General features: G+C 43.3%; 1 protein-coding gene across 3 annotated transcripts in view; it reads left to right on the top strand.

Annotated features, from left to right (window-relative positions):
• Positions 1–3,598: 3,598 nt before the first annotated feature.
• RIMS1 (regulating synaptic membrane exocytosis 1) overlaps positions 3,599–25,971 on the top strand; it is a 487,540-nt gene continuing 465,167 nt past the window's right edge. For 2 of the 3 annotated variants that reach the window (XM_065400581.1, XM_065400582.1), the window contains exon 1: positions 3,599–3,762. In XM_065400581.1, the coding sequence (XP_065256653.1) occupies positions 3,599–3,762 (164 nt within the window). Of the gene's footprint in view, positions 3,763–15,788; positions 15,804–16,991; positions 17,024–25,971 lie in introns of all 3 variants that reach the window. The other variant, XM_065400580.1, reaches the window with a different exon arrangement.

The following is a 25,971-nucleotide window of genomic DNA, read 5'->3' on the forward strand; positions in this document are numbered from 1 at the left end:
GAGATGCTGGTGTCAGCTATGTTCTGTGCTGGGGTCAGCTGTGTTCTGTGGGTGGCTGATGTCAGTATTCTGGACAAAAGTCCCCCTTATCTTGCATTCTACTTTCAGTTCCCTATAATTTATGAATTACTTAAGTTTATCTATGCCAAAGGTTATAGGCCGCAAGCCTCACACTATCTACTAAAGCCAAATCTTACAGGATAAAGCCTGTAGGTTCCTTGCATTACTACTAAATATAATAAAGCAGGATAACAAAGCAATTAATATAATACCGGTAAGCTGGCCCACTGGGCTACAAGATGCATAGTGCAGTTTTCCCAATTTTCTGTCTAGCCCACCTCCACTCCCCCATTGGGAGGAGGCGGGAGCAGCCCTTGCACTTCTTGATGGCTCTGTATTTGTCTAGTAGTTCATTATGCAGTAATATGAAGACATTTGACTAGTTTGTTTGGTCTGTTACGAATGGGATATAACAATTAATGAAACAATACAACAGTGGTATATATCCTTGCAATATGTTGGTTGGACTCACCTTAAAGGATTTTCCTTTCATATTGGCCTCTCAACATACCATTTGAATCTATCAGCTTGTTTAATATAAAACAAATAACTTGTTATATGTACATTTGTTAAAGGTTAATTATAGCTCATCGATCATATTTCTATTTAAAATAGACAGCATGGTCTAAACTGTCTGCAATACTCTTTGGGGCCAGGTTGCTTTGGCAATGAAACTTCTTCATACTACAAGGTGTGTTACAGAGTGCTTTAGATACTGACAATTTTGTATATAGTTTTTAAAATCTTAATTGCCACCTTTTAGATTTCTAGTATTCCTTGTAATACTGTATCAAATATTATAGCTTGATCTGTTGTATGTCGATTATTAACTTACAGGCTGAAACATATAAAAAAGACAATAAAAGAAGGAGTAATTTCACAATTTAGCAAGAGTTTGTGGCTGTCTAGATAATTAGCTGTTGTTACTCAACTGCTATCTTCTCTGTGTGAAACACAGAAGTAGTATCTTCTGTTTGACATATTCTTTAAAGCTAAGGGCTAAATTAGACCTATATTGGGATGTATATAACAACATTAGTAATAAATTCTATACTTCTGTGTTGTCGCTAATAAAGACATTAGATTTCAAAAAGAAAAAAGAACAAATGAACACAAAAAGAAAAGAGAAAATCAAAAGGAAGGAAGACAGAATAAGTTGAGACAGACATTGATTGTATTTATTATTAAAACATATTCAGTTTCTTTTATTTAAATTTAAATACCAAATTTTTATGGTACATGATGATACATATGAACTGATGTTACTGATATATTTGTTTGAACAATATACAAAATTCAACCATAATTCCTCTCAGTTTGCCAGTCACTGTTTGTTCTCCTGTATACACAAACAAGTCTGGTAAGATAAGGTGGGTTATGATTGCATCTGATGTGTTATTCAGAGGTATTGACAGGCCTACTTGTGCCAACCATTCTATTTCTATACTTGTGGGGAGTTACTTCAGCAGGAGGGACCTGATGAATTCCTTTTATGCACTCATCACTATGGTATATGAGAGTTCTATAGCTCTGGATTGTCTACTGACAAAACCCTGTGTCTGGTTCCCTACAGTCTAACTTTGGTGTCTGTCTCATCAAGAATAGCTTAAGCAGCATGGTACAGAGTGAGAAGCTATTCTTGGGCCAAGCTTATTGAAGGTTTAGAGATTGCAGAGGACTGTTATACTCTCTCTTTGGCCTGGCCTGCCCAGATGGTGAGTTTCTGCATGGTGGAACAGCAGCAGCAGTAGCTTCCTTCTGGCCTTTGTAGTCAGCCCCAAGTAGAGTTTGTTGCTGTACTCCAGTCTGGAGGTGATGAATGAATGGATTACTGCGGCTCAGCCTTTGAGAAGAAAGAATGATGTTTCCTTGCTAGTCAAAGATGGAATATGGTTTTTTTTGGTGACTGTTACTATTTGGGTGACCAGGAGTGATAATGAATCTAGCAGGACCCTGAGCTTAGACATTACCTGGCTCATTGGTGGGCCTATGCCTTCAACTAAGGGGGATAGTTACCAGCTGTCCTGAGTGTTCTGTCCTTCATTCATGTTCCAACTTCTTTTATGTACTGGGATTGCTGGGAGACAGCAGGCTGTGTGCTGGATGAGGAGGACACCGAGTTGGGTGCATCCTTATAGATTTGGTTCGCTAATCAACATCTCCCTTATTGCTTTTACACTGATGTGACAGAACTGATCCCTGCAGTAATATCTCAGGGAGGAGGAGCAGTTGCCCTTCATTACCATTTAGAATTTGCATAGTTGTAGGGAGGCCCTTCATGTTAAGAAACAATTTGGTTTGTTTATAAAGAGTTTGAACTATCACATATTTCAAGCTTGGTTATGGAAGGCCCAAGTAGGAGAAAATAGGAAGAATGTGTGGGGCTAGTCTGAAGTAAGGGGGAATAGGGAAAGTGTGGAGCATGCTCTGCTCTGGCTCAAGATGGGGCACCCAGTGAGAGCGTAAAACCCACATCAAGTGCAGGGGAAGAAGGGTTAGAGTTCATGTAGTGCCAGTCTGCAATTTAGGAGCCCAAGGAAAATATCTACAAGTTCTGTTGAAAGCAGAGAAGCCAAGAAAAGACTGGCATAGTAAATACAGGACTGGGTCAAAGCAGGGACCCAGATGGAGTACCTGCATCCTTAGCCTAAGTCATAGGAGTCTGGTCAGCATGTGTGTAGGGCCAGTGTGTGGTCAGGGGAGACTGGGGAGTGTGTCCAACAAAGTGATGGAGAGTGCCTGGCACGAGCCCAAGGTTGGGGAGCTCCAGGACATGGTGCTGACCTGTAGTGGGGGAGCCAGGTGAAAGCCTGTCACACTGGTTTGCAGTGAGAAAGCTTAGGCAGAGCGGGATAAAGTGCAGGTGGACCCTGCACAAGGTAGGCCGGGGGTAGGGCACCAGATGAGGAGACTGGCAAGGTGCATGGCCATTAATCGACGTAAAGAGAGCTGAGAAAGATCAGAGAGCAAAATATCATCCCAGTAGCAACTCTGGCAAACATGTGGCCCGAGGACAAGTCAGGGGATGCCAGGGGTGTGGGTGGCTCAGGTTCATGGACTCCTCAGCTGGTGGTGCTCAGTGTGAGACAGCAGGAGCATCTTCCAGGAGCGGAGCGGCTTGGACTCCGCCTAACTGACACACAACTCCCCCCTCCCTCCTCAAAGCTAGCAGCAGCAGCATCCGCCCTTCTCTTCCAGCTCTGTGCATCCAGCCTGCCTGTGCACACAGCCTACTAGCTGTAATCCCGAGCCCTCTCTCCCCCCCGCCCCCCCGGGAGGATGGGATGCAAGAGGCAGGAGGGCAGCCCCAAACCTTCCTAGAGCTGGGCAAACAAAGGGAGCAGCAGCAGCCGGGCTGGGGTGGATGCAAGCAACCATGAAAGGCTGGGTCTCCGCCTCCTCTGCTGCTGCTGCCGCCGGAGAGCTGCTGGCTGCTGCCGATGAGCAGAGGACTACACTGTGAAGGGAGGAGGCGGAGAGGCGTGATTGGCTTTGCCGTGCTAAGGTAGAAGGTGTAAGGGAAAAGGCAGAAATAAAAATGTCTTCTTCGGTGGGGCCCCGCGGCCCTCGCCCACCCACGGTGCCTCCCCCGATGCAGGAGCTGCCCGACCTGAGCCACCTGACAGAGGAGGAGAGGAACATCATTATGGCAGTGATGGACCGGCAGAAAGAAGAGGAAGAGAAGGAAGAGGCCATGCTCAAGTAAGCAGCCGCCCGTCATTCATTCATTCATTCGGGGGGGGGGGTCGGTCCTGGCGGTGAAAGCGGACAAGGCAGCGGCGCGGCTGGGCTGCAGCGGCTCTGGGAACGGTGCGGGGCTCGGCTCGGCCACACTGACCGAGCCCCGAGGGGGTCCCTTCCCAGAGACTGGCCGCGGGTCATGCCCCGCAGAACCCCCACCCGCTTCCCCTCACGGCCCTGAACTTCCTTCTCTCCCATCCATGGGAACCGCCTCCCTTCCCCGCGGGAGACGCCTACCTGAGGAGACCCACGTCCAGGAGAGGCGAGGAGGGTCTCGCTTCCCCCCCACGCAGGGGAAGAAGAGCCCCCCCCTCCGCTGGGGTGTGTTAGAAGAGGGGAGATCTTGCCATTGGAAAACCCACCACATTTTGGGAAGGGATTCCTCTGGGGGCCTTAAAACCAAGCCCGTTACAGGAGGGGTAATGGGTGGGATTTCCCTAGGATAGAGCCTTCAAAAAACACCATGCTGCCCCCACCTGGCTCAGTGTAAACCCAACCCTGCCACTTGGGGATCAGGCAGCAACCTGTCTCTTCCTCTGCTAGTTCCACTCCCTGCAGGGTTTCTCCAGCTGGGCTATCTTCCTTTTGCTATCTTCCTATCTGCCTGGTGGTTGCTGTACTGTGGGCAAGGATGGGAGGCATCTTGCTGTGGAGGGGCGTTTTGATGTGGGAAAGCACAGTGTGTTTATAATTAGCTACACTGCTCCTTACAGAGGGCAAGGTGTTAACTTGTGTTGGTGGGCTAGAGAGAGAATTGGTAGGTTTATTACTCTGTTGATTACATAGGGAAAGATGTAGGGGGCTCAGGGCATTGATGGATGCCATATTTGGAAACTAGTCTCTCTCCTGTCTCTCTTGAACCTTTTATCTCTTTCCCCCTTTTCTCCATTAGCAGCAGGCTTCAAATGTAATGTTACTAAATTGCCTCCTAAGAGTGATGAGACTAAACAGATTGAGACTGTGGCCTGAGGAAGAGAATCAAATTTTCTCTTCCTGTAACCACCTTCCAGGCCTATTCACTTTGGGATGGAAATGGCAGAATAGGTAAATGACTACATGCAAAACTCTTAATGTGATCCAGAACCTTTCTATCCTGTAAGGTGTGTCCTTGTCTCACTGTATCCCATTCCCTTGTGTGTGTTTGGAGGGTAGGGCTGGTGGCTTGCACTTAAGGTGTGACATGCTGTGTGTGGTGTTTTCTTTTGGCTGCATCGGAAATAACCAGTTTTAAGGTGTGGATTCCAGTTTTTATACTTTCCCCTGTAGCCAACAGTATAATCTATAATGGATGGAAATATTGAATCCCTGCAGTCTCTTAACTTCTGTGCCATGTATTGCAAGTGATTTGAAGCTGAGGGCAGTGTCTGATTGTGCTGTTGTCTCTGTCCTTTCAGATCAGTGCTGGGATTTGCATTTCTGCGGTGGCTGCTGCTGGTAACTGCAGAAATGTACACTAAGGCCCACTAGCTAGTAATGCTTATTGCCTGGGACCAAGACTAGGGATGGGGGTGTGGCACTGAGAACTGAGTTTGGGATGAAGAGTTCGGTTCACTGCTGCTGTGGTTGTAATACTTGGGGTGTGATCAAGACTTTATTGGGGTTGGAAGAAGAGCAGGATTGTGAAACTGCACTCTACTAGCCAATGTGAGGATAACGCATTCAGGGTCACTTTTGGTCTCTATACATAATAAGAGAATTGAAAGGAACTGCTGGCCAAATGCTATAGACTACATCTCTACTTCCCCCATTCTCTGTCCTTTACCCCTCCACCCATTGCTACTTCCATATACATATTGAACCTTTATTCTGTGTAAAATAGCATTATAAGTCTCATGTCCACTGCAAGAGCAAACTTTTGTCAGGAGTGGCGCTAATTTTCAGTACTATAATTGTTAATGCGGGGTAAGGGATTTCTTCTCTGCTTCTTTCATATTAGCATCGGTGAAGCCTGTAACATTATTTAGAATGTTTTCCATAAGGGTGCTGGGAATCTTCAAAGCTTTTGCTAAAAGACTTGGGGCACCGTTCAAAGTTAATTTTTTAGCACAGGTCAAAAATTGCCCTTTGTGGATTTTGCTTGAAAATTGGATCTTTCTACATTGCTTTAGACATGTATTCAAAGGGTTTGTGATGCCAAAAAGAATTTCTTGTAATTTGGTCCACGTAACCATTCTTATTCAAAGGCATCTGAATAATAGGAAAAGCTCCGCATCAGGCTGTGAAAAATGTGATTTTTAGATAGCTGGAAATTCAGCCCATAGTCATGGAATGAAGGGGAAAGCTTATAAACTTTGCTATATAGTTCATGGGAATTATGTCAGAGTCAGTAGTTTTCATCTAGTTATGATTTTTTATGTTGCACAGAACCATTATATCTTCTAGAATCATTGTCCTTTTTTCTATATGGCCAGCACTACACTTTTTTTTTTCTGGAGCAAGAATTATACATGCTCTTCCTTATAGACAGGATAACAATCTGAACAAATATCTCCTGCCCTAATTCTGCAGAGAGGGTGTATGTGTTATACATATATGATGGTGCTGTCCATGTAATAAATTCCACAGCCATATTATACATTGTGAGCCTTAGACCATGGTACCTGCCCTCTGCCTGTTAATTTGTCTCCAACTGGATTGGTTCTAACATTCCAAATGTCTGAGCCGCTTCAAACAGCTATCAGTTTTCTTTTAAAACAAACTGATAAGGAAATGTTTTCTTCCACAGCACCCACATCCCAAATGTGGAACTTCCTCTCAAAGTAATGCTGGTCTGAGATGCCAAATGGACAATATTCATTCCTAGACCAGTGACAGGTTTACTGCCCAATATCTCAGGATGGAAGATGGATGCACAAGAGGGCAGAATTAAGGTTGCAGAGGCAAACGTAAATCTGGCATTTCCTAATTTCTAAGTGCTTGACTTTACAACCTAAATAATATTTTAAATATAGTTTTATTGTATGTAGTACACATGCAAGCTTTATGAGAAATGGGACTCAGAGCTGAACACATTGGAATTTTGTAAAGTCTGGAATGCAAAATTAGATCCAGATTCCACTGCTGGCTCCAATCTGTAATGGAGAGCTGAAATTTTGAAAGCTATATCTCTGTACAACCCCTTTACACATGCTTTTACACAGGATAAAAATAATTCCCACTGTAGTTATATTATTCAGGAAGTCTTACTAGATGATCACAATAATCCTTTCTGGCCTTAATCTATGAATCTATAAATTAATGGGTGTTATTGATGGCTGGCAGGAGGGATGGAGAAAAGGGGGAGGAGAAATGTAGGATCCTTACATAAAACTCCCCAGAGCAAAGGGGTGTTATAAATCCAGGTTTTGATAAAAATTCTGCAGAAGAGACTATCTTTTTAATATGCTTTCCTCCTAATGTTCCATTGGCTGGCAATCTGGAAAATGCCAGTGTTCCAAGAGTTTAAAAAATAGTAAAGTTTTTCATTCCAAATCTTATCATGCCCTTTTATTTGTTAAGATGTACCTAAACTCTTTTTTTTGCTTCCTTTGACACTGGAATAAAATGGTCAAACATACTGTATTGCTACCTCCATCAGGTGACTAGTTAGTTAGAATATTGCAGAGCATTTTTTAGCAATTCCATTTAATACTTAAGTAAAAGAAAGGTTGTTAAAAAATTTGAATAGGACTGTACCTTATATTGTGAAAACAATAGATCAAATTATCTACTAGTGGAAATGGGCATAGATCAATTGACTACCATGCAATTTTGCTTATTTGCACCATGAAAGAATTTGGCCCAATATTTGTTTTCACTTTGAACCACTTATATATGCAAATATCTGAACTGAGTAACCACATGATTATATTGTTCTAGACCTCATTCCTCCATACCTCACCCCTTCTGTACTTTCTGCTATAGCTATTCACTGGCTCACATCTAAAATTATACTGTAATGGCCAAATTCTGCACTCCTGTACACTGGCCAGATCTAGAGTAACTTCACAGAAGCAAAGGAACTGCTCTGGATTTTCATTAGTATAAATAATAGTAAAATTAGGCTCAACATTCTTCAGGGCATTGCTCTGTTTATACTGTAAAGTATATAGTATAATTTGGGGGACTGGGAAAATAGGGTGGAATTTTCAAAAGCATTCAGCTGGCATTTTACCATTGGGTTTAATGCACGGGTTCTCAAACTGGGGATCGGGACCCCTCAGGGGGTCACAAGGTTCGTACATGGGGGGGGGTCGCGAGCTGTCAGCCTCCACCTCAAACCCTGCTTTGCCGCCAGCATTTATAATCGTGTTAAATATATAAAAAGTGATTTTAATTTATAAGGTGGAGTCGCACTCAGAGGCTTTCTATGTGAAAGGGGTCATCAGTACAAAAGTTTGAGAACCACTGGTTTAGTGGGAGCAGATTTTGGCCAACACTGAATGCTTTTGAAAATCCAACCTATAATATTTTTTGGAAAAATTACACTAAAACACTTGTATCTGCAGGGTAACTTTAGTCTACAATGGCTGTACTGTGGAAAACATTTCATAAGATCCCATCCAATTAGATACAAAGATCAAAAAGGCTTGATTCTGCTCTTTTTGGAGATACCCGTGCATAACCTCAAATTACTGGCAGAAGTTTGCACATGATCAGGACTAGGGAATTTACACCAGATTCTTCAATGAGAGCCAAATGCAAGATCTGGGGGTGCATGGATAGCTTTTCAGATCTGTGAACTTAAGAATGGACATATTGGGTCAGACTAAAGGTCCATCTAGTCCAGTATCCTGTCTACCAACAGTGGCCAATGCCAGGGGCCCAAGAGGGAGTGAACCTAACAGGTAATGATCAAGTGATCTCTCTCCTGTCGTCCATCACCATCCTCTGACAAACAGAGGCTAGGGACTCTATTCCTTACCCATCCTGGCTAATAGCCATTAATGGACTTAACCTCCATGAATTTATCCAGTTCTCTTTTAAACGCTGTTATAGTCCTAGCCTTCACAACCTCCTCAGACAATGAGTTCCACAAGTTGACTGTGCGCTGTATAAAGAAGAACTTCCTTTTATTTGTTTTAAACCTGCTGCCCATTAATTTCATTTGGTGACCCCTTGTTCTTATATTATGGGAACAAGTTAATAACTTTTCTTTATTTACTTTCTCCACACCACTCATGATTTTATATACCTCTATCATATCCCCCCTTAGTCTCCTCTTTTCCAAGCTGAAAAGTCCTAGCCTCTTTAATCTCTCCTCATATGGGACCCGTTCCAACCCCCTAATCATTTTAGTTGCCCTTCTCTAAACCTTTTCTAATGCCAGTATATCTTTTTTGAGATGAGGAGACCACATCTGTACGCAGTATTCAAGATGTGGGCGTACTTTGGATTTATATAAGGGCAATAAGATATTCTCCGTCTTATTTGCTATCCCTTTTTTAATGATTCCTAACATCCTGTTTGCTCTTTTGACTGCCGCTGCACGCTGCGTGGACGGCTTCAGAGAACTATCCACGATGACTCCAAGATCTTTTTCCTGATTAGTTGTAGCTAAATTAGCCCCCACCATCTTGTATGTATAGTTGGGGTTATTTTTCCCAATGTGCATTACTTTACATTAAATGTCATTTGCCATTTTGTTGTCCAATCACTTAGTTTTGTGAGATCTTTTTGAAGTTCTTCACAGTCTGCTTTGGTCTTAACTATCTTGAGCAGTTTAGTATCATCTGCAAACTTTGCCACCTCACTTTTTACCCCTTCCTCCAGATAATTTATGAATAAGTTGAATAGGATTTGTTCTAGGACTGACCCTTGGGGAACATCACTAGTTACCCCTCTCCATTCTGAAAATTTACCATTTATTCCTACTCTTTGTTCCCTGTCTTTTAACCAGTTCTCAATCCATAAAAGGATCTTCCCTCTTATCCCATGAGAACTTAATTTACATAAGAGCCTTTGGTGAGGGACCTTGTCAAAGGCTTTCTGGAAATCTAAGTACACTATGTCCACTGGATCCCCCTTATCCACATGTTTGTTGACCCCTTCAAAGAACTCTAATAGATTAGTAAGACATGATTTTCCTTTACAGAAACCATGTTGACTTTTGTCCAACAATTTATGTTCTTCTATGTCTGACAATTTTATTCTTTACGATTGTTTCAACTAGTTTGCCCGGTACTGACGTTAGATTTACTGGTCTGTAATTGCTGGGATCACCTCTAGAGCCCTTTTTAAATATTGGCGTTACATTAGCTATCTTCCAGTCACTGGGTACAGAAGCCGATTTAAAGGACAGGTTACAAACCATAGTTGTTAGTTCCACAATTTCACATTTGAGTTCTTTCAGAATTCTTGGGTGAATGCCATCTGGTCCCAGTGACTTGTCACTTTAAGTTTATCAGTTAATTACCAAACCTCCTCTATTGACACCTCAATCTGTGACAATTCATCAGATTCGTCACCTACAAAAGCCAGCTCAGGTTTGGGAATCTCCGTAACATCCTCAGCCATGAAGACTGAAGTGCTTCTGCCAGTTGGAGCCGATGTTTAATCCTTACATTATCCAGTGTGTATTTGGGGAATATTTTCCCCTAGAGCATGCCTAGTTGTGGAATGTAGGCATTGAATTGGGTTCTTAGCCATTTCTTCACCAGTCATAACAGATTATAGAGAATGGTTGCATTATCTGAAGTACATTCATGTTTGTACTGATACTTGTTGATCTGGGACTATGTTTTAATTCTCTGTATATATAATTTAAATATCACCCTCAAAATGTGATTGCATGCGAGATGCTGATGTCCACAGAGAGAGTTTTGAACAGGAAAGCCATGATCCAAATATATTTTCTAGCACTACAGAGACGAGCAAACCTCGTTGTGATTTTTAGTCATGACCTACAAAGCCATTCGTACACTCACCACTTTGAAGACATGAAGGGGCAAGGACGTACAGAACAACTGTTTCCAGATAGCGCTCTATTGGATGCTGAACTTTGATAGTAGCACACTGCCTGAATTATTCCCCATCATATCAGCTATATCTTGTCATTTGCAATCACAGGACCATATACTCTCACTCTTTGTGAACAATTCAGTGTAATCAGTGTTAGCTCTGCTGCAGATTGAGAGGAGTGCATGACTGTCACCTCTGTATTGAGCCCAGATGTGTCTGTTTCAGATGCCATCATAATAAATGCATAAATGGTTAAATTTTGGGGGCACTTACTCTCAGAACAGAAAGGAACCATGGATCTGTGGCATGATGCCAACTTTGGAGCACACCCCTACATTGCATAGTGTGCTGCGTTAAGATTACTGCCCTCAGTTCCCTCTTGCTTCTTTATAATAACTTGTTTGCAGACCAAATTATTTAATATTCCACCAGCCTGGCATCCAATTTATTAAGACCTTATAAATATACAATTTCCTTTGGCCCCTCAGGGCCAAACTCTTCCGATTAATGGATTCCATACCCCTCCTTCCTTGCATTGTTCACTACTTCATCCTGGTTAAAGGACTCCACAGCCTTCCTTCCTAGAGCTGTGCAGTAGTTAAGGGCAGCTCCTCCAGCCCACAGTAGCCAGCTTCCAACCCTGCTTCAAAGAGTCTCTCTTCTCTCCTGACTTGGCTCAAGGTCCCCACAGCCCTCATGGCATGGCATTCTCCTCTCTAAGCTGCCTACTCTCTTTCTTTGTCATTCCCCCCTGGCTCTCCAGAGGCTTCTGATTTCATCTCCATCTCAGAAGGGCTGATTTTAGCTACATGGCCTGCTTGTCCTGTCACTTAGGTTGCATTCCCAGGTAGAGAAAATAATCAAAGTGTCACCAGTGGGGCTGGACCTATCCCCCCTTAAAGGGCCATTCACTGTGGGACAGGCACTTCTTGGTGCATGGGTGAACTGAGCACATCAATAGGCTAGTGTTAAAGCTGTTGACAGTCCCTCTACTACCTGAACTGTTTCAGATTTTGGAGATCTATTGTGTGGTTCTGAAGGCAGATTGGAGCCATTAGGGCAGTGATTCTTCAGAATTTAAGAATAATTTTCTCTGTATTCAGTACTTCGGTGATGAACACCAATTTCTGGGTAGAATAAGTGCTTTTGTATGACAAGTCAATCATGCATTTTAAATGCCTTAAATCTAGAGTTATTTTTACAAACTTCATTATGTGCAATTTGTCATTACATTGCTCACAAAAGGAAACAAAATCCAACCATGCTAATAGCTTAAGGAGTTAAAATATGGGCTATAGACATTGATAAGAAATACTCACATGAGAAATATTTTGCGGGCTCAAGCATTTAATAATTAGAATATTTGAAATGTGATAATGAGCGAGTTTGTTTATTTCAAATAATGTATGTGTGTATTTTGCAATTGAGGTTTACAGAGTTTTGAATGTATTCTGTCACATTTCTAGCCATGACATTGTAGGTACTGCTAGTTTTGGTGGTATAAAGCAGTGGTCTCCAAACTTTTTTGATCGCGCACCCCTATCAGTAAAAATTTTTTGAGCACGCACCCCACTTTGGAGACCACTGGTATAAAGCAGTGGCTCTCAACCTTTCCAGGAGTCTGATTTGTCTTGCATACCCACAAGTTTCACTTTTCTTAAAAACTACTTGCTTACAAAATCAGACATAAAAATACAAAAGTGTCACAGCACACTCTTTCTGAAAAATTGCTTCCATTCTCATTCTTACCATATAGTTATAAAATAAATCAATCGAAATATAAATATTGTACTTACATTTCAGTGTATAGTATATAGAGCAGTATAAACAAGTCATTGTCTGTATGAAATTTTAGTTTGTACTGATGTTGCTAGTGCTTTTTATGTAGCCTGTTGTAAAACTAGGCAAATATCTAGATGAGTTGATGTATCCCCTCGCAGACGTCTGCGTAACTCCAGGGGTACGTGCACATCTGATTGAGAACCACTGGTATTACGTATATCATATGTAAAGCAGTTAGTCCTATAGGGGAAAAAATACAGAGCTGAAGTCTATGCTTCATTGCAAATATTTAGTCAGCTAGGAATGTAGAGGTTAACACTGATAGCTTTTTTTCTAACGAGCTTTCTGTATGTTGCACACTAACATGTGCTAAGGACAATAGAGTAATTTATGATTTATATTCATTATTTTGTTTTCTAGGTTTTTAATTCACATTTTCATATGAAGGTATTTACAAAATAAAGCTATTTATAATTTTACATATTTGCAACATTCTCTTTAGAATCATTGTAACATTTGACACAAGGAGGCCAAATTGTGTTCTGATGAAGTGAGGGTACACAGATGTAGGTGGGGGCACAATATGTCCAGAAAGCTTGAATTGTAGCATTCCAATAATCAATACATTAGTTATTGTAGCTGAATATTTTCTTTGGTGCTATTGTTCATTTATTAAAATGTTGACACTGGATGGCAAACCTAAGTTAAGTTTTATTGTTGGAAAAACATATCCATTGTGCATTTTTAAATATATGTATAGATGTAGAAAAGCAAGACAGGCAGCTAGTTAATGGGTGTTCCGACAATGCACAAAGCAGTTTAGAGAGGACAGGACTTGTAAAAACTCTGAGCCATCCCAGTGTAACTCTATTGACTTTGGCCCTGAACGATTTTTCCATTTTCAGTATTTATAAAAACTCCCTGGCCTGTCTCTTTCTGGTATCATAAATTGCTCAGTCAGTCCTTCTACCTGTCTAGCCTTTTGTACCATGCTCATCACTGTATTATCAGAGTGCATTACAAATTCTGAAAGTAAACATAACAAAGGATCTCTCTCTCTTTTTTCGCTACCCTTTTCGTCAGTAGAATTTTTTTTTATGGGGAAGTAAAAGGCTTTTTTCTGTTTTTCATTTTGTTTAATGGTCGTGACTCTTATGCACTGTTTGGGCAATACAGAGTATCATCAGCTAACACCAAATATTAAATGAGCACTTTATTATAAAAACAAATAAGTGAAAGTAATTTGTTGTTTAGCGCACCTCCCTGCTTTTCTTTTCTTTGCAGTTGTCACTTTAACAAAACGTTGCTTTTTTTCATTACACAAAGTAAGTTCGTAGGTACCAAAGGAGAGAGAGCCCTGCAAATCTGTGGATATCCGTGGACCATATTTGTGGATCGTGGATTGGATGCGGATGCATATTTTGTATCCATGCAGGAATCATAGAATCATAGAATATCAGGGTTGGAAGGGACCTCAGGAGGTCATCTAGTCCAACCCCCTGCTCAAAGCAGGACCAATTCCCAACTAAATCATCCCAGCCAGGGCTTTGTCAACCCGGGCCTTAAAAACCTCCAAGGAAGGAGATTCCACCACCTCCCTAGGTAAAGCATTCCAGGGCTTCACCACCCTCCTAGTGAAATAGGACTCTACTTACATGCTGGTGTGCCTGTTTCGGCGATTGGTGGGATAGGTTTAAATGCTTGATAATATGTGAGTGTACAAACTCTCTGCTTATCATATTAGTACAGACAATTAATTGGCTAAAATAATGCGGGGAAATCCTCACCCCTGCTCTGGTCCCGCTATGTTGGATAAAAGGGCCTGAGTGGTATAACAGACCTTAAAATCCCCTGGTCCATCTGGGTGAGGATTCCCACTAGCACAGGCACTACAGTAGACAGGAGTAAGGCTGTGCTTTGAGGAATCCTTCACACTCCCTGGAGTATGAGGTATCCTAGGACTGGGAGGGGCATGTCAGGAGCAGGGCTGCAGCATGCCGTGCTGTGAAGATTATGGGTGGCACTGTGGCCCCTAGGGCAAATCTAGAGATTGCAGTAACTTGGGGCAGGTCTTCACTACCCGCCGGATTGACGGGTAGTGATCGATCTATTGGGGATCGATTTATTGCATCTAGGGTAGATGTGATAAATCGATCCCCGATCGCTCTGCCATCGACTCCGGAACTCCACCACTGCCGAGAGGTGGAAGCGGAGTCGACGGGGGAGTGGCGGCAGTGGACCCCGCGTCATGAGGACACGAGGTAAGTCGATCTAAGATACGTCGACTTCAGCTACGCTATTCTCGTAGCTGAAGTTGCGTATCTTAGATCGATCCGCCCCCCCCCCCCCAGTGTAGACCAGGGCTTAGATAGACACATCCCAGAGCTGTCTAAATTATGCTGCGGTCCTCTCCAGCCCCTAGAGCAGCTCAGGATCAAGAGGGAGTAAAGTAGCTTAAAGACACCTTAGCACTCCCATCCCCTGGGCACCTCTTAGAAGCACAGTATAGAATCTCACTCATAAAGTATAAGTACAATAGGTATGCATTTAAGAATTGGAAAGGGTTTTAGTGTGAACATTCCATATGGAAATATGTACAAGTAATTTCATGGGCTTTAATTTTAATGTTCTATCACTTTAGTGTAACTTAAAATACGTACAGTACACTGTTCAAAGTTGATCAGCAGCTGGAGGTCATTAACAATGACTGCACCACACTTTAAGTGCAGGGGTGGGGGGGAATTGTCTGGCTTGCTGGGGGAAGGGGCATACCTCTTTAGCATACCTCTTTAAGGGCACAGAGGCACATATGTTGCTGCAGATGCAGAACGGGTAAACGTGGAGACTCTGACTCGTCCATCCCCCCGCCAGGTGATCAGAAGAGAGGGGAGAGTATATATGTGCAAGCCAGACAGGAGAAGCCCTCTTTCACCTGGCCCAAGTTGAACAGCCGCTACCCTTGAAAGTGGCGAAATACCAGGTTTGGTCAGGATCCGCTGGAGGCACTGTGCTAGCCTCTAAATTCTTGGGGGGCTGGGAAGGAATTTTTCCTATACTATCAAATTGGCCAAGGCAGAGTGGGAGTTTTTTCGCCTTCCCCACAGTGGATTCAGGTGGAAGGGCTCATTTGGGTCCAGCATGGAACGGGAGTGAGGCTATAATGTTGCAACTCATTTTGTAAATGTGGGGCGGATGTCCAGTGCAGATGTTCCATAGGGAAGGGATACCGTAATTAGATAAATGATTTAGTAAAGGGTTTAAAGGAGGTGTTTGTTAATGGAGTGGAAAAGGGGCAGGGTGTTGGGGCTCCTATGATTGGCACAGCAGAGAGCCAGCCCCCCCTTCTTCATAGCCCAGCTGAACACTTATTTGAAGGGGGTGGGGGGTGGTAAGGTTCCAGCAGCAGGTTGGCTGGGGATCAGGATGGAAAAGGGGGTGGGGCTGACAGAAGGCCCCCAGGTAGATACTGAAATGATCATGGAGTTGCCTGCACTGTACACTTTTATCTGCTGGGTACTCCCAGACAGTTGTTAATAAAGTTTTCAGCCTGATTAAACCACATCCAGTATCTCCTGTCCTCCTTCCAGTATAGGCAGGTGATATAGTCCACAGCCATATCACTTCAGGCTCAAATTTTGCCAGATCGTACAAGTTAATGTCTTGATCCTACAAACAGATGTGACTACACTGTCTGACCTTAGTGGATCTCTGTCCAGTCACAGGTGTGGCTGGGTGCACATCTGTTTACAGGATCCGGGCTTAAATGTGTTTGAGTCTAATCCCTGTTCAGATGGGAGACTTCCACAGTAAATTCTGAATGTTGCAGTAGGAAGCATGCTTCCCTCTGAGTTATTACTGAACCAATGTGGGGTTGCCAGGCGTCTGGTTTTCGACCGGAACGCCAGGTTGAAAAGGGACCCATGCAGCTCTTGTCAGCATTGCTGACTGGACCGTTAGAAGTCTGGTCAGCGGTGCAGTAGGGCTAAGGCAGGCTCCCTGCCTGCCCTGGCTCTGCATGGTTCCCAGAAGCCCCTAGGCACAGGGACGGCAAGGGAGGCTCCGCACGCTGCCTCCGCCCCGAGCACTAACTCCGCAGCTCCCATTGGCTGGGAACCGAAGCCAAGGGACCTGTGGAGGCACGCCTGCAGGTGAAGGCAGCAAGCGGAGTCCCCTTGCTGCCCCTGCACCTAGGAGATGCAGGGACATGCTGGTCACTTACGGGAGCTGCTAAGAAAAGTGCCGCCCGGGAGCCCGAACCCCTTCCCACACCCCAACCCCCTGCCCCATCCCTGAGCCCCCTCCCATACCCGAAGTCCCTTCCAGAGCCTGCACCCCCTCCCGCACTCCGAACACCTTGGCCCCAGCCCGGAGCTCCCTCCTGCAGCCAAAACACCTCATCCCCAGCCCCACCCCAGAGCCTGCATCCCAGCTGGAGCCCTCACCCCCCACGCCCCAACCCCCTGTCCCAGCCCTGAGGCCCCTTCTGCATGCCAAACTCCTCATCTCTGGCCCCACCTCAGAGCCCACACCCTAAGTCAGAGCCCTCACCCCCCTGCACCCTAACCCCCTGCCTCAGCCTGGAGCCCCCTCCCACACTCCAAACCCTTCTCGCACCTTAAACCCCTCATTTCTGGCCTGCATCCCTAGCTGGAACTCTCACCCTCTCCTGCACCCCAACCCTCTGCTCCAGCCCGGAGCCCCCTCCCACACTTCAAACCCCTTGGCCCTACCCCTCCAGCCTGGAGCCCCCTAATGCACTCCAAACCCCTCATCCCCAGCCACAACGCAGAGCCCACACCCCCAGCTGGAGCTCTAACCCCCCTGCCCCAGCCCTGAGCCCCCTCTCGCACCCCAAACTCCTCATCCCTGGCCCCACTGCAGAGCCTGCATCTCCAGCTGGAGGCCTCAACCCCCTGCACCCCAAGCCTCCTGCCTCAGCGTGATGAAAATGAGCAAGTGAGCGAGGGTGGGGGAGATCATGTGATGGAGGGAAGGGGAATGGAATAAGCAGGGATGGAGCCTTGTAGAAAGGGCAGGGCAGGGGGCGGGACAAAGGTGTTCAGTTTTCTGCAATCAGAAAGTTGGCAAACCTATGCCCCAGCTTTGTAAGAAATGAAACCAAGGCCTAATCACGTGTACTTATTAAAGATCTCATAGCATTTTGCAAGAGCAGATCTATGCTCTGATTAAATCCAGTTTAATTAAATATGTTCTGTATACCTATCTTTTCCTGAAGTTTTAATTGCATATGCTATTTTTTTTTTACTTCCTCTGTGAATCTATATGCTAGTGTTTCATTGTGTTGTTAGACAAGTACTGCATTCCACTCCAAAGGGGGAGATTTCGAAGATGCATGAAGTGATTTTTTTTTAATTGGATATGTAAAAATTTGAAAATCCCTTTCGGACTAAAGGCACTGTATATTTTTCCTGTGTTTCAAGACAAAATTAAATATTGATTTTTTTTTAATATAAAATCTATTTGACGAATGTAGGCCTTTGGTAACGTACTATAGTTTTTATATCTTGTGTTTTTATATGATTCAATATTGATTGCAGCTTTAAATTTACAAAAAAACCCCAAACAAACCTTGATATATAATCTCTTTACAACTTATTTTGCTAATTTTGTATGTCCACAAGTTAAGTTAAAAGCAGAGCATCATGCATTTCAATTTTTTTTTAAAAAACACTTCAAAAATTATTAGAAAACTTTTACTTTTTAATTAAAGTAAGAATCAACATGAATGTAAATGGACTGGTGGCTCAGGGAAACAGTAATGAACTACAGATCCAACCACCTCTACATCCTGATTGTTTCCTGCAGTCATCATTAGTTTTCAATGGGCTATGTGAAATATAGCAGTAATTTCAGTCCAGTTCCTGCTGGACACAAGCATATCATAAAACCACATTCTTCCTTTTCTGTCTGTTTATGAGACCACTTAGAGAGAGAGAGAGAGAGAGAAGTTTTGGGCAGAGTGTCAATCACACGTAGATAACACACAGCTATCTCTTTTATCAAACCCAGGTGTTGTCTGATTTCCCAGGATTTAATGTTGATTGGGAACTGGATGAGTGTAAACAGTCTGAGGCTTAATCTGGGTTAGATAGAGGTAATAATGCTAATTGGGTGGAGGAGGGATCTTGAGAATACTAAGGACAATGACACTCATTATTGTGGGATTTTGTCCAACTTTTATTCAAGGGGTTTGTGATTTGGGGGTGTTTTTTGGATAAACTGCTTCTGGAATTTCAAGTAACTTTGTTGATCAAGAACACCCTTTTCCTTCTTCATCTGGCTAGGTGTTGACAACATTTCTCTCAGCTCAGACTTGTCCAAGTGATCCATGACTTCTGACATCTTCAGATAGATTACTGCAGCACCCCCCATGTGGGGTTATACTTGAAGACAACTCGGAAGCTTCAGCTGGAGCAATATGTGGCCACAAAACATACATTATGCCTTTTCTTTGTCAGCTGTATGTGCTTGCTATTCATTTTTGGGTGCAATTCAAGATGTCAACTTCGGTCTGCAAAGTCCCATAGCCTGCATCCTGGCTATCTGATACTGTCTTCCTCCCCATGCACTGCCACAAAAATTGAGATCAGCAGAGACACATAAGGTATTAGTCTCCAAATATAGATAACAGGGGACTTGTGACCCGTCTCAGTGTAGGGTCCTTGGATCTGGAACTTGCCAAGCAGAACTCTCCCTACAGAGCCAAAGCTTAGTGGTCTTTAGGGCATGGTGCAAGTTCTCATCTCATATAGGTTTTTGCTTGAAGGGTATTGAGGCTGGATAGGTAAATTTATTTGAGCAGTCTCTTGTTTTTAATTGAATTATTAGGTTAAAATATCAAGTGCTAAATATTGTAGATAGGACCATGTACATTTGCCATTTTATGAATAAACCAAACAAGCCAATCAATAAACATATGGACTTTGCATCTGCCACTCATGTTGACCCACCTTGTCAGAGGCCAAGGACTAAATGAACAAGAAAACTAAACTATCCCCTTCCATCTGTCCCTGCCAGGGTGGAGTTGAGACAAATTGCGTGTAAGGGAAAGCTGGCATTGCCACAATGCCTATTCTGTGGTTAAATCATAGAATCGTAGGACTAGAAGGGACCTCGAGAGGTCATCTAGTCCAGTCCCCTGAACTCATGGCAGGACTAAATACTGTATTATCTAGACCATCCCTGACAGGTGTTTGCCTAACCTGCTCTTAAAAATCTCCAATGACAGAGATTCCACAACCTCCCTAGCCAATTTATTGCAGTGCTTAACCACCCTGACAGTTAGGGAGTTTTTCCTAATGTCCAACCTAACCCACCTTTGCTGTAATTTAAGCCCATTGCTTCTTGTCCTATCCTCAGAAGTTAAGGAGAACATTTTTTCTCCCTCCTTATTGTAACAACCTTGTATGTACTTGAAAACTGTTGTCATCTCCCCTTTGTCTTCTCTTCTCCAGATTAAACAAACCCATTTTTTTAAATCTTCCCTCATAGATCATGTTTTCTAGACCTTTAATCATTTTTGTTGCTCTTCTCTGGACTTTCTCTAATTTGTCCACATCTTTCCTGGCACGTGATGCCAAGAACTGGACACAATACTCCAGTTGAGGCCTAATCAGCGCGGAGTAGAACAGAAGAATTACTACTTGTGTCTTGCTTACAACACTCTTGCTAATACATCCCAGAATTATGTTTGCTTTTTTTGCAACAGCGTTACACTGTTGACTCATATTTAGCCTGTGATCCACTATGACTCCCAGATCCCCCTTTCTGCAGTACTCCTTCCTAGGCAGTCATTTTCCATTTTGTATGTGTGCAACTGATTGTTCCATCCTAAGTGGAGTACTTTGTATTTGTCCTTATTGAATTTCATTTTATCAGACCATTTCTCCAGTTTGTCCAGGTCATTTTGAATTTTAATCCTATCCTCCAAAGCAGTCTTGCAACCCGTCCCAGCTTGGTATCGTCCGCAAACTTGATAAGTTTACTCTCTGTGCCATTATCTAAATCATTGATTAAGATATTGAACAGAACTGATCCCTTCATGACCCCACTCGATATGCCCTTTCAGCCTGACTGTGAACCACTGATAACTACTCTCCGGGAACCATTTTCCAACCAGTTATGCACTCAGCTTGTAGTCACTCCATCTAGGCTATATTTCCCTAGTTTGTTTATGAGAAGGTCATGCAAGACAGTATTAGAAGCTTTACTAAAGTTAAGATATACCACATCTGCCGCTTCCCCCTCTAACCACAGGACTTGTTATCCTATCAAAGAAAGCTATTAGGTTGGTTTGACATGATTTGTTCTTGACAGATCTTTGCTGACTGTTACTTATCACCTTATTATCTTTATTATCCTTGTTAAATCAAAGAGTCCAGTCTCCAGAGGCTTTATTGTTTGAGGTGTTGAGTGCTTCTTGTGCAGTGCTGAGTACTCATTGCTCCCTCATAGGAGCTGCCAATTTAGCACCTTTCACGACAACTATAAATTAACTTTACAAATTATTTTTAAAACCTGAAGTGTATTAACACTATATCATCTTGGAAGAATGTTCAAAGGATATTTTGTAATACGGTTATGCTTCCTGATTTAGTCTCAGAGTTGAAAATTAACTCAACTGATAACAATATAGCACTCCTCAAGTTTGTGCCTCTGCTGCCATATCAAGCTGAGACAGCCAGCACCCTTCTGTGACCAACAGTGTTTTATACATCTGTCTTTTTCTCAGGTGTAAAAGGTTACCTGCAATCCGTGAATATTTTCCTATGAAATGTGTGTTTTGCTTTAAAGATCTCGTCAGTTGCACTTGGTGCAGTTTCTCTAGGGGTCCCACCTTTTCCCTAACTAGTCCCCTTCAATTAGATCAGCCCTTAAACTCAATTTAAGTTAAGAGTTTATCAGCCCTTAAACGCCGTACAGTCTCCTTTTGTCAGTTTCTCATAGGCAGCTTGGCATGGGGCTGTTACCCGTCCACTATCCCAGGCCTTTCTGTTCCCCCTTCTTTATAGGCTTGTTTTCTTTATTGGATGCTCTATGCATCCGAAGAAGTGAGGTTTTTACCCATGAAAGCTTATGCCCAAATAAATCTGTTAGTCTTTAAGGTGCCACCAGACTCCTTGTTGTTTTTGTAGATACAGACTAACACGGCTACCCCCTGAAACTTGACATCATAAACTCTGTTACTAATGGGACTAATTATGTGAAAATCAATCAAAGACTCAAAAAACAGAGTACACATACTGCTAAATTATGACTAAGATGCAAATTAGGGTCTGTGTGTGGTCTTGTCATTGGATTCAGTTTTTGATTGGTTTAATTCTAACTTTGCCCGTTTTACAGTTTAAGGAATTGGAGAAGTACTTTATGAAATCCGTGGGAGTGAGATGTACAGAAATGGCATGGTGAAAAAGACAAAACAGTGGTTTCTGATTGGCATCCAAACTGCTCATGGACCTGTGCACAGTATCCTTAAGTGGTCTTTCTAAACGATTCACCACACCATATAGCTGTGATGGAAAACAAATTATTTTATACATAGGAATAAATAAAATTCTACTTTCATTTATAAATTTGACCTCATTTGAAGCTGAAGGTGCTCAGCATGTCTGAAATTCGGACCATTAGCTAGGTGCCGGAGTATAGATTTAGTTGTTCCCAAGTTTAAAAAGTTTTGTTTTTCTTCCCACCCCCACAATCCCTCCCATCCTGAAATTATTGAGATCACTGTCCTTTTGTGTATCTTCCTTTGGGAGACCCTCTTGTTTTTCACATTGACCCATTAGAGATGCAGTAGCAGTTCTTGGGGTACCAGGAGGCAGCCTCTCCAGGAGAAGTATCTTGATGGTGAATGGCCACAGAACTGGGCAACAGCAAAGCTGAGACGTTATTAAACTTGCAGTGTTGCCAGCTTTTATGACTTTATTGTGAGTTTAATGATACTGAGGTTCGTACATCTTTTATTCAGTCTTGTGAAATTTTACCCTTATCCAGAATGGCTTCCAATCTCTCATTTATTAAAAAAAGACTGAAGCCACTGGCTGCCTTCAGCAAGGTAACCACTATTTTCCTTTAGCCTTTGGAGATCAGAGTAAGGGTTCCCTTAGTATTGATGGTTGCCACCTTCCATTCTTTCCAATGGGGCTAAAGCCAGGTGGCCCTGAGGAAAGATTGTGGCTCCTTAAGTCACCAAGTGAGGACAAGGGAAGGGATGGGATACTATGGAAATGCAGGGAATGGGCCTGTGGTGGCAGCAGGGAAGAGGGATGTGTTAGGAAATGGGTCAGGAAATTACAAAGAAGCGCAGGTTATTGTTGGTGCAGAAGGCAGATTTTGGGGAGTGGTGCAGGGAAATATGGAATACAGGGGAATGTGGGTGGCAGAGTGGTGAATGTGATGGGTAGGGGACTGTGAGGGGAGAAGGAAAAAATATGAGAGGCAAGTGAATGTAAGGGTTAGGTTGTAGTAGAGGGACCAGAAACTGTGGGAGAACATGGAGGAAGAATGTGGGTGGGGCAGCTGCCTATCTAGGTAGGGAGTGGGTCAAAGAGGGATCAAATGGCACCTTGCCACACCCCAGGAGTTACATAAGTGGAATGTCCCATGAGAAGCAAATAGGGAAGCCTGCATTTTTATGTGTATGTTCGAGATGAGATGACCATGCACATTGGGGATAGGCAGGTTCCCCTTAAAGGTGAAAAAAGCAGAAGTCAGGTAGGAAACAAAATGATTTTTATTTTAATTTCATGATAATTAAGCTAATCTCATGATATTTTGGGGGCTGAGTCATGATTTTTGAATGCTTGGGGTTGGCAATACTGCTTTCCCTTCTCTCTCTGCAGGTCACCGCTAGTTAGATGATGGGATCCAGAACCACAGGTTGATTTGAATACAAAAGGAATTGAACTCCTCAGCGTGTTCAGCTGCTCCCCTGCCACCACGCCCAGTTACTCTAAGCAGCAGCTGCAGTAGTTTAGGGAGTTCTAACAGCACCCTCCTCTTCCTCCTTCCAAGCTGCTTCTGACTAGCAGTTGGCTAACGAGCTGTGCAGGGAAGAGGTGCCCCACACAGCGCAAGGTGGAGTTAGAATTTCTCCTCAGGGTTGCAGAGGAAAGCTTGGAAAGGTGTCCAGAGAATGCACCAAGGGTTCAAAAGCCAGAAGGCAAATAAAAAGAACCCCAGATTATTTTATGAAGTTTTATGATTTCATACCGATCCAATCTCAAGTTTTATGATTTTAAACCAATCCAATCTTTTTTGCGGGCTTGTCTCTTGATTTTTGAACACAGGCAGTTCTGTAACATTAGCTTTATTTTAACAGTTGAGACTTGAGACACCAAAAGATTGTCATACAGGAATTTTGTGGCAGACACAGGTATTAAACCCTGACTATTTTTAATCACAGGCTAATTCTTTATTCCCTAGACAGTTCTTCCTCCCTATATCTTGTCTATCTGTTCCATTAGACCTCAGTACGACTCTTTTAAACTCTTTAACAGTGCTACTGTTTTTGCTAGGGTAAGGCTCAGAACCCAGAAATAGCCGATCGGTGGTAAAAGTAGAGTTGTCGGTGTAGCTGGAGTATAATGGAGGGGGAAATTGGATAGGTTGGAGGACAACAGAAAAGAGAGAAACTTGGTCGAGTTGACAAGTAAAAGTCAAGTGAGAGAGGAAGGTAGATAATGAGACAGAAAATGAGGGTACCAAGTCGCAGATTAAACACATTTACCCCCTCCCCCCATATTTTATTCCCCACCCCATTTCCACCTCTCATCAAAAGTGGTATCAAAGCCCAGAAATGTTGGTACTGGTGTGGAGTGCTTTAACACTTTATTTATAAATCTAGGAAGAGAGATGTTTAGTCCAGTGATGCATGCCCATATTCTGTGGCTAAACTGTTCCATTTTAATTTCTAACTAGATTCTCATTTACAATATGTTTTAGAAGGTGGCAAGTAGTGTATAAAGTAATTGAAAAGTTTAAAAAATAAGTTCTAATTTCTCCTACAAGTAGGTGGTTACTGTAGTGTAAAATAAACTGCATACCCATTTAATATATGCAATTTTAAATTAACAAGGACAGGGATATTTTTTTCCTGTTACTGTTTCTATATTTGTCCTGAATTTTCAATTTAATATTTTTTAAATTATACATGAGGATTTGGCAATTCAAGTGATATGCTTTTGTTTTAATGAGTGTCCTGCAGCATCTAAAGCAAGATGTGAGGAGACAAAATAATCCCTATGTGTAGATTAGGAAATAACCGATACCTCATTTACTACTATGTGGTGACTGTTGACTTTTTAATGATGACCAATATTCTTTCCCAATGGGAAAGGTTCCTTGTCTAGGAGAGCTCCAGCAGAAGTACAGTGAAACTGATGCAATTCTTAAATGTTTCACTGCTTCCTTTAGAGGAGTAGCAGAGCAAACTTTACAAGAAACAGGTCAGTGTCATGCTGCTGTTTTTTCTGTGGGCAGCAGCATAATCCTGTGTGGAGGAGGGAGGGGAATCTAAAAAAGTCACAGAGTGGAGAAAGGGGAGACTGGGAGAAGGAGAAACAGATAAAAAAGGGCAATGTGTACAACTGAAATAAAGAGGGAAAGGAGTGGTACTGTCCTACATCCCAACAGCTAAGAGGAGAGAGTTCCAAGTGTGACACTTACCAGCCAAACCCAATAATGAACTGGTGTGTTTCTGTTGGGAGAGGGGCAAGGGAGATGAGGGAGTTGTGGGATCTAGGGTGATAGCAGGAAGGAGAGGAACATGTTGGGTTTCCCATCAGGGCAGTGCTATTAATCCTGTTACTTCTGGTACCATCTTTTAGATCGGCCTCCCGCTATTAGGTTTAGGTCTCTGATATATTTGTCAAGCTATGAATTATGGTATAGATGTTGGAATTCCCTCCGAGACCTTTTCCACTTGGCTTATTCAGAACCCTCATTCAGTTCTGGGAGAACACTTTGTTCAGTTCCAAAAACTTTGTTTGAATCTGGACTCGTCACTGAGATTTTATTATTGACATTTTTTAAAGCTGCACCTGAGGTGATTAGCCCGTGCATGTGGCGTGTGTGTGTGTGTGTGGGGGGGGGGGGGCTTAGGATCTAAGTTCCCTCTAAGCTGCATGGCCACACAGCAGGCTATAAAGAGCTGTGCAGGTGTGCAGCCACAGGGGCCTGGTGGGGAGGGGAGCAAGTTGGGGCATGCAGGGCTGCCGCGGGCCTCTCCCCCGGCCCCGGAGCTCCTGCTAGCAGGAAGGAGTGCCTCTCACCCGGAACTGCTGCTGGCAGGGAGAGGGCTGGGGGGAGTCCTCTGGCCCCAGCCCCAGGGCAGCCTGCATCCCAAACTTCTCATCCCTGGCCCCACTCCAGAGCCTGCACCCCCAGCCAGAGCCCTCACCCCCCCTGCATCCCAACCCTCTGCCCCAG

Source organism: Emys orbicularis, chromosome 3 (genome assembly GCF_028017835.1).
Source record: "Emys orbicularis isolate rEmyOrb1 chromosome 3, rEmyOrb1.hap1, whole genome shotgun sequence".
In the NCBI taxonomy this organism is placed as follows: Eukaryota; Metazoa; Chordata; order Testudines; family Emydidae; genus Emys; species Emys orbicularis.